The following is a 15421-nucleotide window of genomic DNA, read 5'->3' as shown; positions in this document are numbered from 1 at the left end:
GCCCACCAACGCAAAATAGTGTAATACAGTTTGAAGTTTTCAAAATCACTTGGATAAACAAATTGGCAAAATGCTACATTTTCTGCTATTTTTTTCTTCTTTTTTTCTCCTTTTTCTCATTGGTTCTATCTTATCCTTTTCACACTTTTAAGTGTAAAGGTTCATGCCGGCATATATAATATTGTTACCGGAAGTCACTGTGATTGAATGTACTAACCTGTGGCATCAGCGAACATGTATCGACCATGCCCTATCAGTACACTGATAAGCTCGGTGCTGATGAGATAGAACGTTCTTATTTAACCAGCTTTGGTGGCGAATGTCTATTAGTTTTTGGGGAACCTCCCAACTACGCTTGACTTCTGTACTTCTGTGCTGTACCCAACTTCCACTAGGAGGAAAACTACCGATTAGTTATGTGATATACAACAATCGAGATTCAATGTAAGCACCCGAAGAGAGAGTCTAATTGTTCGCATTGTTACTAAATTGGCTTAGTCCAGATATTTTCGTATGTGTGACCAGGCGAATAGTGCCAACAGTTTTCATCGTATGTGATCATCTTCAGCGAAGAATTCAACTGTCGAATTAGAAAAATATTGGAAAATTTTGTCGTTCTAACGACTCGAGAAGGTCAACGGAGAAGACATCAGTTCCACATCCCAGCGTTCAAATATTCAAACGTTCAAATGACAGGATCGATCAGGTTTCTGTGTGGTGAACACCTCTCAGATTTTATAATATACCCAAACGCATGTGCAGTCGCATAGACGGTTTGCTGGTGTAATGGTTAGCGCCGTGATCACGCGTGAGGTCATGAGTTCGCATCTTGCAACGTAAAAATATTTTCAACTGATACAACAAACCGTTACTATCGCTCTTAAGAAAGGGGTGGTGTCTGTGTGTGTGTGTGTGTGTGTGTGTGTGTGTGTGTGTGTGTGTGTGTGTGTGTGTGTGTGTGTGTGTGTGTGTGTGTGTGCGTGTGTGCACATGTCAAGCACTCGCTTGTTGATGTTTACACACACACACACACACACACACACACACACACACACACACACACACACACACACACACACACACACACACACACACACACACACACACACACACACACACACACACACACACACACACACACACACACACACACACACACACACACACACACACACACACACACACACACACACACACACACACACACACTTAAAAACTTGTATAGTAAACTAAAGATTAAGAAGGATAAGTTGGAACATAATTGCAATATGGAAAGAGCGAATGAAGGAAATATTAAAGGAATTATTAAAGAGAGGTGAAAGGTACATGCGGAAAATGTGATTAAGATAAAAGAAGTAACGAAAGAAACTAAAATGAAAAGGTAATAAAGACAACAAAGAGTAAAAACACGATTGTAAAGTAAGAAATATAATAGATAAAAAAAAACATTATTTTGGAATGGAATTGGGAAAACATTGTTGCTAGATTAAAAAGAGGAAGGCAAGAACTACGGAAATGGAAGAAGTGAACTGTACGAGTGATTATTATAGGTAATGACTGTCAAGTGCAGGACGACACTGGAGAAGTGCTTCGGTTAGGTAAATATGTGTAAATGGGGAAATATTGTGCAGCACTGAACAGTTCAGGTGGATAATGAATTTGAATTCAGATCAGAATCACAATTGCATAAAGGCGACACATCACAATCATAGCTCCTGTTTCATATAACTAGATAGACACAATTAGGTAAACGCGCGCGCGCACACACACACACACACACACACACACACACACACACACACACACACACACACACACACACACACACACACACACACGCATACATACAAAATCAATGTTAGTCCTAAGTCCAGCACATGATACAAGACTATGGGGAACAACATACACACAAATAGCCAGACTCCACTGGATGGCTCCTGATAAGGTATCTTCGTAAGATAATAGTCTCTGGGGAAGGCCCATGTGTCCTTATTACGATACGCATTTGTCTAACCGGAATCAAGTTCTCATTTCACTTACAATCGTAATGAATCGCTTTTTAACTATTTCCCCCATTATCTCCTGCTTGCCACACATTTCCTCACCCTCGACAACACCTCCGTACTATTCCGCTTATCTCCGTTAACAGTCAAGTCTCTTATCTATCATGGGCGCGCTGTTATAACCTCGCGTGGCTAACAGCGGAGAGCTAGTATTAACCAGACCCTTGTTCTTCCACAGATACGTTTACCCTCCTCCTGGCGTCACACGTCTGATCAATCCTTTCTTCGGTTTGTGAAAGAAGAAAGAAGATCATCAATGATGGCCCATCTCGGCAGCAAGAACTTGAGGAACCTCTGTCAAATGAAGACGAATTTGATTGCAAAACACGAAGATAGGGAGAGGCGGTTCCACATTACCTCCTCTCTCCTCATCGAGAAGGTACGCAGGTCGACCTTCTTGAACTGGAGTGTTAGCTACGTGTCTCCTGATAGGTTGGCCAAAGCGGGATTCTTCTACCTGCGTACAGCCGACCATGTGCAGTGCGCCTTCTGCAAGGGCATCGTCGGCTTTTGGGAGGAGGGGGACGACCCAGAACAGGAACACAAGAAACATTTCCCTCATTGCGCCCTCATGAACGGAACGGCCACTGGAAACGTCCCCTTGAACGTGGAGGACGAGGAGCTGAGTGAAGTGTACAAACTCATCCAAGACCGCCATGATTTCATCATCTCAAGCACAAAGCCCCGTCTCTCCAGATCCAAGTACCAGTTTGGTGAGTGCCCATCAGCAGTTTTCACTGAATCCCGCTCATAACTACAGTTGCCACAACCTCAGAAGGAACCTTAATGACTATAAACACACACACACACACACACACACACACACACACACACACACACACACACACACACACACACACACACACACACACACACACACACACACACAAAGAGCTACACTGTATCAATGAGGCATAGTAATATGTTTTTACAATGAATATGGTATGATATCATATGAGTTTATTTCTTCAATGAAACAAAATTATACCATAAACATGCGTCATTCTAGTCTTATAAGAGCGATAGGGTAACGCAGTCACGAGCGACCTCGACCAGGGTTCTATGGTAGTTTACTTAAACCCTTTCAGCAAGGTAACTTAATAGGTTTCGTTGCAAATGAGGACAGACAAGTTTTATGCTGCTAAGGAGTGGTGATTCCGGCTTAAGGGAGATCGCCTTCACCCTAGAGTCCCCGACCCTTTGCTGAATAAGATCGCTTGCCATTAGTCAGAGCAAAATTTATAGAGTATGTTAAGTGCTCAAGGGATGTAGAATGTATTATGTTATCCCACAATCGGTTTTATCTGTTTTAGACTGGGCCAGGAGAGACGAGAAAAACAAGACCATTGCTCACCCTCAGTTCAACACCACCTCAGAGAGAAAGAGGACTTTCAAGCTCTGGCAACAGGAGAATGGAGCGCTACTCGACAAGATCGCCGAGGCAGGATTCTTCTGGGCAGGTGAGTTTGTTCAGGAGGTTACTCTCGGCTTTTGTTGCATTGAAGTCGCCCACCACCATGTGTGGCACCGGGACGCAGGTCCATATTGTTTACTTAGAGGCAAAGACGCTTTTTCGTTTCCAATGACTGTGATGATGATGATAATGATGCTCTTCTTATTATTATTATCAATATTCATATTATCCTTATCAACATTATTGTTATCATTATCAATATCATCATTATCATTATCATTATCATCATCATTATTATTACTATTATCATTATCATTATTATTATTACTATTATTATTATTAATTATTATTATTATTATTATTATTATTATTATTATTATTATTATTATTATTATTATTATTATTATTATCATTATTATTATTATCATTATTACTATTATTATTATCATCATTACTACTCCTACTACTATCATCGTCATGATTATCATTATGATTACTATTATTATCATCATTCTGACTTTTATTTACAGGTTTGTCAGATATGGTGCTCTGCTTCCACTGCAACGGAGGCCTTTTTAACTGGAAAGCTGGTGACAACCCATGGAAGGACCACGCACGCTTCTACCCGACGTGTCTGTTCGTGCGAACAGCTAAGGGTGATGACTTCATACGCCAATGCCAGAACGAGAGCCCTACACCCGAGGTGCTCCAGAGGAACACGAAACTCACTCCCGATGAGATTGACCTCCTGATGAAACACCCGATGGCCAAGGTAGGCCTTGTGGATGTTCCACCGTGTCCCCACAAATCTGATTCATAGTGATCCTCTTCATCCACAGAGTTGAAGAGGGTCATCCAGGTACTTGATTAACCCCCTTTCACCCCAGGGGCCACGCTTCAACCATCGAAGGGCTTAACCTGAGGTCCGTTTTCTTTCTTTCAGCGCCTTCTTCTGATGGGTCTCCAGGAGACCAGTGTTCGGGAAGCCTTCCGTGTGGCCTTGGAGCGCGATGGACTCGTTCCCCGGTCAGTGACGGACATGCTCGAGATGGTGTTCGACGTCGAGGAGGATATGAGACGCAACAGTCAGGGAATGAATGTTGAACCTGAACCACTGAGTGGGATCAGGGTCACTGATACGGCGGCCATGGTAAGCGCAACACCCTTTTCCTCTCACTTAATATCCAAAGTTTACCAATGCCAAGTCAGTTTTCTCCACTTCCATAGGTCATATCACCCGGAGCAGGGCCGGAATACGGGCGCTCTGACGTTATTTGGTCCTATATCTCAGCTCACTCATGACAATAAATGTATAATAGCCTCAATGTCCTCGCACCCGATCACGAATCCCGGCCAGCTTGATCACGAGTCCCGGCCAGATTGCTTCTCCCCCCCTTTTTTTTATGCGTTTTCTGTTATTCCCATCAATTGACTTCACGCAAAGGTCATTACTGCCTGCGCCCAATGTAACCTGGTGTCCATAAACCTTGTTTCTATACTATTTTCATTTGATAACAAATAGAATTTTATCAATCAAATGTCATCTGGTTCTATAAAGTTACCGGGACCCACGGAGATCTTGTTGTCTCCTTATAACTTCCGCTCGTCCTTGCCATCTCTGTTAGATAATCTGATCACAGAATATTTCTCTAAAGAGCGCTGTATGTCTAATACAACCTAATTCAATCTTTACAGGAAGCTGACAATATCGAGGAGGAAGAGAAAGTCGATGAAGCAGAAAGACTTCGGGTTCTCAAGGAAACATGTGAGTACAGTATAGTTGAGTTTCCTTTAGGTTTATCATCAATATATCTGTTGTAGTTGCCAATTATAATGATATGATTATAATCAACAAATCATTATGAGCATGTTCTGAAATACACAAGTAACTAGTGATATCTCTACTGTCTCTATACAATAAGTTAGTTAACGTGTCATTACATACAATTCTTCAGATAGCACATTTCTAGTCTCAAAAGAAAATTCACTAAGCTGACTCATATAGGGTACCTCTGAGAGGACCTTTCATGACACATACTAAGTCTTATCTTTTCTCCCTCTTGTGCAGTGGTTGTCCTCAAAAAGGAGTACGAGGACGAAGTGAATGTGCTACGGTGCCGCACATGCCAAAAAGAGAAAGTCTCCGTTGTTTTCCAACCTTGCGGACATTTCCGGTTATGCACGGCCTGTGCCCAGCCCTGCTCCAAATGCCCCTCATGTGATAACGTGGTACGTGGAACCATCTTGCCGATTTTTGGGTAAACTGTGTCATGACCTGGAGAGGAACATACAAGGCCTCTCTTGACTCAAGAGCACCTTGTCGAGTCTCACTTCCCCGCGGGAAGCGTCGGTGCCCGCATGCGGGGAGCCCTCATTCCTGTGAAAGGAATCGGCTGGAACCGGAGGGCGTCCGATATGACAACGGCAGCTTAAGCCATACAAAAGTGCCACCACATTCACAAAAGCTTATGGTGATTTTCGCCCTCCACGTAGAAGCCGTGGATGCCAAAGAAGCTTACCTTCAAGAGGAGTGGACCAGGTACAATTTCATTCCGGTAAGAACAAGCATCTTACCACAGTATATGAGTCACACTTACTGCAAATTTTCATACTCTACTCACACTTTTATCTTAAAAAACGAAAAATTTATTCAATTTATACATTCTTATCGGATACGAAGGTTACCTATATTGTTATTATAATAATAAAACACACACACACACACACACACACACACACACACACACACACACACACACACACACACACACACACACACACGTACAGAATGTACGCCACATTACCCAACTCCAACGTAAAAATTATAATAATAGGTAATAGATAAAAAAAACGTATATTAAATAACATGTATATATACATAAAGTATATATAGATACATATAGGTAATACTGAATGTCCTCAATGCTACCGTAAGTCCACAATCGACGCCTATGTCAGAAGGGTTCTGACGCACTGTAGCGACTGGGCCCGAACCCACGCAGAGCTCGACAGAGCGACGCAGGTCCTGGTAAACAATGGCTTCTCTAATAGAGAGGCGCAAATCGCCATCAACAGCCGTCTTGACAGACGGTATTCACCCCCAGCAGAAAAGTCAGTAGGATAAGCCAGAATAAAAATCTTCTACAGAAACATCATGTCCACCCATTGTAGAACCGACGAGGAAGCCCTTAGAAAAATCATCCACAGAGGCGTGAAACTTATCAACGACAAAATAGATCTGGTTATTTTCTATAAAAACATGAAGACATCCCAACTTCTTATTAGGAACAACCCCCCTGCCAGAGGACACCGGAACTTCAACGTAGCCATCTCGTGTATGAATACTCCTGCAGAAAAGGGAACTATGAATCCCTCAATGAAACATACATAGGGATGACTACGGCGAAGCTCACAAGGCGTCTCACCCTTCACAAACCACACACACCTTCATATCATAGAAGCCTTATACATAAAAGAAAAAAACCCTACCATGAACAGACTCCGAACCCACTCACCATCCCCACATCGAAAGAGGTTGAGCTCCACTTTAGGCTCACGGCTGCTTGGCCCGTGGGCGGCGCTACGCGTCCTGCTTCCTGATTGGTTAACCGGATCAGCACTGAAGTGTTTGTGACCTCCGTATTGTGTATATATAATCATCCCCCACATGCTGCACTCAATAGCACTGAAGATGCCTAACTGTTAGGTCAGTGTTTCCCAACCCCGGGGTAAATTACCCTAGTGGGGTAATGGACCCATATTTTCGGGGTAATGGATGTTCTGTATGAGAAGAGCTAGCCTGACCAAGTCAATCAGTTTAACTCTCTCCAATTACATATATATCACTACACTGTACACTTCTACAGTCTACAACTCTATATTCAGGATATATCATGCAATTCATTAGGTGACAGCGAAAAAAAATCCGATATTACGGGGTATATGTTCAATGGGGTAATTGATAACTGCGAAATAGAATTTTGGGGTAATCATTTCGTAAAAGTTGGGAACACTGTGTCAGACGAAAGACTGCATAAAAATTAAGAAGACAATTCCCATGCCTCCTATACCACCAATGCTATTTGGCCAAGTAGAAAACTTAGCACGACACAATGTGACAGCACAAGAAAAGTCGAGAATGTCAGCAAAAAACTTGTGAACGCGGAAGCTGCTGCAAATTTCAATGATATATGTATATATATATATGTATATATATTATATATACATAGATACATCATATATATATATATATATATATATGAAGACATCCTGACAGGTTGTAAGAGGAGTAGAGGGAAACACACAAGTAGAACAGGAGTTTATTCCTTGACTAGTTTCGCACAGTGATGCTTCTTCAGAAAGAATGGTTTGCATTACAGAATAACTGATATTAAATACGAAAAATATTGGGAGAAAGAGGGTATAAGGGAAGGTCACTTCCTATTCATGGTGGCACGAAATCGTGCGGGTTGGTCGGACTGGCGCTCCGTGTGGTGCTACGAGTATACATATATATGTACAGCTCAATAGTGAGACCAGTCATATTGTACGGCTGCGAAACATGGGGGCTTACGAAAGCTATGGAGAAGAAGTTTGAAGTTTAAGAAAAAAAGATTTTACGGAGAACTTAAGGACCCGTGTATGACAACCAAATGCAAGAATGGAGAATAAGACATAACTGGGAAGCTCGAGAACAAACAAAAGAACCCCATATCAAAAATGTAATAATATTAAAAAGATTAAAATGGGTAGGACATGTCATAGGGATGCAAGAAGATAGATGGCCAAAGAAAGTCCTCAATGGTGGAGTGCGTGGAAGACGACCACTTGGACGACCTAGAAAAGACTGGAGGAGATGCGTTGAAAAAGATGTGCAGATATGCAGAATAGAACCAAGAGATTCGAAGGAGGCGGCACAGGACAGAAAGACATGGCAAGACGTTTCAAAAGCGGTTACGGATAAAAAAGTGGCCCGAAAACCAGCGGAGTAAGAGTAAGTATATATATGTATATATGTATATGTATATATGAGTGTGTGTGTGTATGTCTATCTATATATATATGTGTATATATACAGTATACATACGTGTATACATACACACACACACACACACATATATATATATATATATATATATATGTATGTATATATATATACATATATATATATATATACATATAAATATATATATATATGTGTGTGTGTGTGTGTATTTGTGTGTATATATACACGCAAACACACACACACACACTCACACACACACACACACACACACACACACACACACACACACACACACACACATATATATATACATATATATAGATATATATAGATATATAGATAGATATACATATATATATATACATAATAAAGTAATGTCGTGGCACATTAGTAAGATAAACTTGTTATCCCACAGTCGGAAAAAGAAGACACTAATGTCGAACGTTCTGTATATTTCGATCACTACCTGTGACCCTCTTCAGCAGAATGAATACATAGTGGAAGGCATATACATATATACAAAAAATGTGAGGTGGGAAAAGGAACAAGCTCAGGTTACGTGACCGACGCTCCGCGGGTCACGTGGGATTTTGTGACCTTGGAGTAAATGAGGTAGCACTTGGTTGACTGCTGAGGTAGTAATGCAGTCAGGTGACCACTGACCATTTGATATGTTGAAATTGGGGAAATATTTTATCAGGGAAGACTCGATTATTTTCCTTCTGAAGCTACATCCCAATGCATGCGGTGATCTTTATTGATCACCGCATGCATTGGGATGATGCTGAAATAGTTTATAAATCAAAATGTAGCTTCAGAAGGAAAATAATCCAGTCTTCCCTGATAAAATATTTCCCTAATTTCAACATATCAAATGGTCAGTGGTCACCTGACTGCATTACTACCTCAGCAGTCAACCAAGTGCTACCTCATTTACTCCAAGGTCACAAAATCCCACGTGACCCGCGGAGCGTTGGTCACGTAACCTGAGCTTGTTCCTTTTCCCACCTCACATTTTTTGTATATATGTACTGTATATGCCTTCCACTATGTATTCATTCTGCTGAAGAGGGCCACAGTTAGTGATCGAAATATACAGAACGTTCGACATTAGTGTCTTCTTTTTCCGATTGTGGGATAACAAGTTTATATATATACATATACATATGTATGTGTGTGTGTATGATATATTATACACACAAATAAATGGATTCGATAGGGATGCCTTTGACGGAAGGGATGTAAGTCCTTTCCTCTCCACTTCACTGACAAGACAGTTGCCCAAATCTAGTGGCTGATTATTATCACATAATGATTAGAAAAATCAAATGTGAGTAACAAATGCATATGCATTAAATGTTAGATATAAATATATATTTTTGTAAACATTTGTAAAATGGCGTTTACTTCAACAAACTCCCCACTATATTTTCTTAATTTGGGAGTGTATCTACCCTGATGGAGATATAGATATTACTTATATTATATAGATATAAATAAAATGGAGGAGGTTTATCAGAAAATAGATGGCGTTAAAGGATCTTGTATCAATTGATTTTATTGATATGAAGCATAAATAGGCAATATTTCGTAAATTCATTGAGCGACATATTCCTTAAAAGTAGCCAAATATTCAACAATGTACGGAAATGTATTTGACAAAGACTACAAGCTCTATAGTAGACGGATAGAGAGAAAATGTTTAAAATGTGGTGAATGATGAGGATGATTGTTAGGGTTTGTTAAGTATTGTTTTTCTTAACATGATTGTGAAAATGTTGATAGCTGATCTTATGTGGGGACGTGGCCAATTCTGATAAAATTGGTTGGAACTTTCTTTTCCTTGCGCCATCGATCAATTGGTTTCTGATCTTCAGACACTGAAAGGTGTTGTTTTGGCTGACGCTAAACGATTCTAATTTGGGATTTACTCGTAGACACAATGTGTGTATCCTCAAATTTGGGTTTATTTGATTGGGTATTTGGATGAATATTTTCATAGTAAGGATTTTTTTTCTTTTAGGTGCTCTTATGAGAGTAAAATGACTATCCGCAGTGCGGATCTTCGTAAATATACAATGTATACTTATTAATAAAATAAAAAAAGAAATTGTGGCCTAAACCTAACCTTTGCATAGCTTTGCTTGGGTTGTCGACAATGCCCTCCACCGCCTGTACACAAATCAGAAACTGAGCTTAACAGAAATGAACAAAGTTCACACAGGTAAACGTTGCTGTGACCACCATACATCACTTATGACACCTCAACACAGAAACCACAACAGATGATAAACGATTACTCTGTCAGGCAACCTCACACACGATCAAGCATCTGTCTTTACACTGCTAAGCACTGGCAACAGCACATATACGATCAAAATAAACATGTGAGCTAACAACCACAACAACAACTACTACGACAACAATAGCTTCTTTGGTAACCTTATACTAACAAAAGAATCCCTATTGATATTGATCTAAATCGGACCGGAAACCTGAAATCCTTCAAGGGGACACGCCCCCTCCGGTCCGTGATTGGCTGAGAGAGTGGTGACATCACGGCAACGGAGACGACTAATTGGTCAAAAACGGTGACGTCAAGGCAACGGAGACGACTGATTGGCTTAGAGCGGGGCGTCCGCGAACCCCCGGGGACGCCTCTGGAAACTTCTGGGGAGCCCCTTGGGAGCCCTTGGATAGTCTCTGGGGGAACCTCTGAGAATTCCTGTGGGGATTCCCTGCGGAACCCTCTGGGAACTTCCGAGGATCCCCTTAAAGAACCTCCTGGGACTTCAAGGGGAGTACTTGCGGAGCCCCTGGAGTGCACTCTGGAAACTCCTGGGGAGCTCCTGGTACTAATAAAAGAATTCCTGTGATCGGACCGGAAACCGGTCGTCTCTGGACATGTGATTCGTCCCGGTGCGTTTCGCCTTTCATTACCCCGTTAGTACTCATAAGGGACGGATCTCTGCAAAGTCGTCGAACACCATGACCGGTACCTCGCAAGACAAACGCATGCGACGCCATTTTTGGAGTTAGATAATAAAAATGGTGCCTGCGAGCGAAGCGAGGTCGCCCGAAGGGCAGAGCCCCCGCGTAGAGGAGTCGGGCGCAGCCTGTTACTCGTAGCAAAAATATATGTAATAATAATAATAATGATAATAATAATAATAATAATAATAATAATAATAATAATAATAATAATAATAATAATAATAATAATAATAATAATAATAATAATAATAATAATAATGACAATAATGATAATAAAAGGGTACCCTGGAGGCAGCTAGAACAAAATCTATTTTGAAAGTTACAAGTAAATGGGCCAATAGAACAAAAATATAAGTGCCATCAAATGCACCTGTTTTAGTTTGGCCAACATCAGAAGATTCAGTTCAGTTGTGTTATCCTCCTCTGCAGTGGAGGAATTAAACCTGTTTCAGATAACCACTTCTGAACTTTACTTGGAACTTGTTGTTTTATACTGGCAAACACAAGGTGATTTAATCTATTTCTTTAATCTATTTCTAGTACTTCCTAGGAAAAGATCAATGACGGGTACCTGCATATGGTGGTCTTATAAGAAGGACAGCAGAACTGCCCATTTTCAAAACCCACGAATTCCCTAGTGTCCATCAGGAGGCTGCAACCCTGATGGGCTGACATACGGTTTCAGGACTGGGCCCACGATCTTTCTATCTCTTTCAACTTGAATTGTATTTCTTACATTTTTCACATAAGGAGAGCTCACAATCGGCGATTGCTCCCTTTTCATCACTTTCAGTTGGTAACATAGAAACAGTCCCACGTCAGTGTTAACGTAATGCAATCGTTCAAAGCTCCTTCCAGGAGAGATCTTTGGAAGGGTCTGAGGATTGTTTAGATCGTCACTGGAGCAGTAGATGATCCACTCAAGGCAACACTTTTAGTTATCACTTCTTAGGAACCGAAGAGGTTAATTCTTCTCTCGCCAACGGTTGTGGTTATCAAAATCAAACCTTTATGGAGTATTGCCACATTATAACGATTCTATTTTGTTTGACACCCCCCCCCAAAAAAAAAAAAAAAAAAAAAAAAAAAACTGGAGGGAGCCTCCACTTCTCAAGGAATCAGAGACCCTATCGACCGAATAACCAAAGTGTGTCGTTGATTCTACGGACATTGTTTTAATGCCTAACTATTTCATTCATCTAGGAAAAGCTTTCAATCCTCAATTGGTTGAACACATTCAAAAGCTCCTTATTTTTATTTTTAGTAATATTGAGTATCCATAAGGCTCAAGCCTGGATTTCTTAAAGGAGAAATGTTGAGTTTCGGTTCTTTCTTTTTTAAGACTATTTCACTATCACTAATAGAAAAAGAGCTGTCCCCGATCTTCTTTCCTTACCATGAAAAAAATGTGGAAAATAGTGGGAGTTATATATGACACAAAAAGAAATATTAGATCCAGTGTGGGGACCGAATACCATCCTCTCGGTATCGGACCTAAGTGTGAAGGTAAAAGTTCATGGTCTTTGGAGATGAGTGGCGGGAAGATGCATCTATTCAACGTTCATCCAGGAAGACTATAGCGCCCAGGCGTCTGTCGTAGATCCCTGTAGACAGCAATATCTCTATATCTGTATTTTTTACCTTTACTGTGAAATGCAAATCGCGTTGCCTATTGCTACCTTCTCTTGAAAAGAGTAAGAACAAATACTGAGTGATTCATTCATGTGTAAAGGTATAGAACTGCTCATGAAGTCTACTCATAATTGAGTTATGTGTCATACAATTGTATGCATGTATGAACAGTTAAGCATATATTCAGAAAATGAAATGGAAGGGTTTGTGAAATATTTGAAAAATGAAAATAATCAATCCGTTTTGATAAGACACACACACATTTTCCATTATGTTCCGGAGTCGAAACTAACCTTTGATTAGATTGTTTAATGAAAATTGCCCAGACAAAGTGATACTAAAGAATCATTCTATTAAATGATTCAGTAAAGCACTATCAGTCTATCTTCAAATTAATTGGTTCATACATGTGGCTGTCACATCACTGTCTCATTGCGTCTGAGAAAAGAGATATTCACTAATGTGGCAACATCCTCAGCTGATTAGTTACTGCTATTGTATCCGATCTTGATTATATACTACTGCTGTATCTGTAGATTTTTTTCTAAGAAGGATTGGGGTAACTCATGTTTTTTCAATATATACAGAACTTTATTTTCATCTAGTTTCGAATCTGTATATCAGTCGCAAAACGTCTCAAGCAGCCATTATTTTTTCCACGTGACTAACTAACGAAGCATATTCCAGACGATACCATCCACCAAACGCCGATTTGTACCTAATTTCTAGACACTTAGTACAAATAATCAAAATCAGTACATATCTGAGGACAAAGTATCAATGAATTATATATTACCACTGAAAAGTGTCGAGACGAGCTTATCTTAAATTAAGTAGTTGGCCTTCCCAGATTTAGCACGTTCAATGTTAAGGTTTGAAATAAGTCTGTCTAGTTTTCACCTTTCCTATACTTAAGATTTTTTCTACTAAACGTCAGATCCATGCGCTTGATCAACCACACACTTCCCAAAAGTATAAGAGGTCGTACTTCTAAACCTTAGAACTTTTTGCTTACAAACTCACCATATGATTGAGATAAGAGTTCACTTTGATGTGACTACAGCCTTAAAGTACCTCATGTTCTGGTTGACATTTTTACCCTGTCTGTCGCCCGTCTATTCTATCTATCTCCGAGGGAACGTCTGGCTAGCGTCTCAGTCAACTTTTTTTTTCGCACTATTTCTCCCCGTCTTCTCCTTTTATGCATGGGGGGACGGAGAGGGGGGTCGCCGATTTAATGAAGCGGCCTTGCTGTGGATGTGCTGTGTCTTGCGACACTGCTTCTGACCCAGGACAGTGGACAAGGTGCAGGGATGACCCGTCATCCAGGAGACGCTCAGATAAGAGGGAGGGTGGAGGTGTGTGGAGTGTATTCAGAGATGGAATGGGTGGGAATTATTTTATGCCTTTTCCTTTTTGGCTACCTCCCTTGTAAAGGAAAAAAGCCTTGGTATATGTATGTATGTATTTCTAGTCTGGTTTCCTTGCAACTGAAAGGGTAGTAGCCAATTTTGTTTAACCCCTACATTATTCTTATTCTGCCTTTCGTCTGATTATTTCACCCATTTCCGTGACAACTGCAAGGGATTGGCCACTTGAAAACTAAACTAACGTTTTGGTTTTATGACTTCTATGAAAGTGATAAACAACATTTTGACTTGAACCTTCTCTTTCGGTATACCTGTCCTGTGAAAGATTGGATCAAAACGTTGCTTCGTTGGTGCTGTAAATAAAAACATGCTTTCTTGTACGTCTTCTCATAGTAAAAATTATGTCTGCCGATACGATATCACTTCTTACCCAGTATATAAAAAGTATTATCTACCAATTCATTCGTCAGCATCAGTTCTCTTCAAGGATCACTGCTGGTCAGAAAAAAAAACCCCAGCTAATCTATTCAGTGGCGACAATATTACATAAATCCAGGGCATTCAAACATTGCGTAACAAGTGGTAAGCTTGACCGCCGACGCTCGCATCATCACATTACCGAGATTAAAAGTTGATTTAGTCGACGTCATACATTCAACGTTCAAGCCCTCGACCAACACGAAAAACGTGACGCTGGTGCCATGTAGAGTCAAATTCTTAAACAAATCTCCAGAGCCTGAAAAGATAAACTACATTGGCAGCCTCAGTCTATTCCCACTGAGTCAACTTGCGCGCAGGGTGGCGTGGCTACTTTATGACGTCATTTGGTCTGAATAAAAAATAAGATGTAATAAGGGAAGAAACAGACTGGACAAGTGGCTGGCCTGGGGTAGTGGCCGGATCGTAAGGGGAAGTCATGAAGCCCGCCATGACTCGGTGATAG

At 40.6% G+C, this 15421-nt stretch overlaps 1 protein-coding gene across 1 annotated transcript; it reads left to right on the top strand.

The window, feature by feature from the left end:
* The first annotated feature begins 286 nt into the window (after positions 1–286).
* LOC143036778 (putative inhibitor of apoptosis) lies at positions 287–6266 on the top strand. Its single transcript, XM_076204513.1, has 7 exons — positions 287–444; positions 2242–2776; positions 3377–3523; positions 4008–4249; positions 4421–4627; positions 5173–5242; positions 5546–6266. The coding sequence occupies exons 2-7, from the start codon at positions 2320–2322 to the stop codon at positions 5737–5739; spliced, it is 1317 nt and encodes a 438-aa protein (XP_076060628.1). The 5' UTR covers positions 287–444; positions 2242–2319; the 3' UTR covers positions 5740–6266.
* Positions 6267–15421: the final 9155 nt, after the last annotated feature.

This window comes from Oratosquilla oratoria, chromosome 21, assembly GCF_046742065.1.
Source record: "Oratosquilla oratoria isolate Oo_2021 chromosome 21, ASM4674206v1, whole genome shotgun sequence".
In the NCBI taxonomy this organism is placed as follows: Eukaryota; Metazoa; Arthropoda; class Malacostraca; order Stomatopoda; family Squillidae; genus Oratosquilla; species Oratosquilla oratoria.
This window is presented reverse-complemented; position numbering and strand designations above follow the sequence as displayed.

What these genes read in the sequence shown, in the direction of transcription:
- LOC143036778 (XM_076204513.1), top strand. Translation starts at nt 2,320, where the DNA reads ATGATGGCCCATCTCGGCAGCAAGAACTTGAGGAACCTCTGTCAAATG. An exon ending in CAGATCCAAGTACCAGTTTG is followed by an intron (nt 2,777 to 3,376) that starts GTGAGTGCCCAT and finishes TATCTGTTTTAG; the next exon opens with ACTGGGCCAGGAGAGACGAG. An exon ending in GGCAGGATTCTTCTGGGCAG is followed by an intron (nt 3,524 to 4,007) that starts GTGAGTTTGTTC and finishes TTTTATTTACAG; the next exon opens with GTTTGTCAGATATGGTGCTC.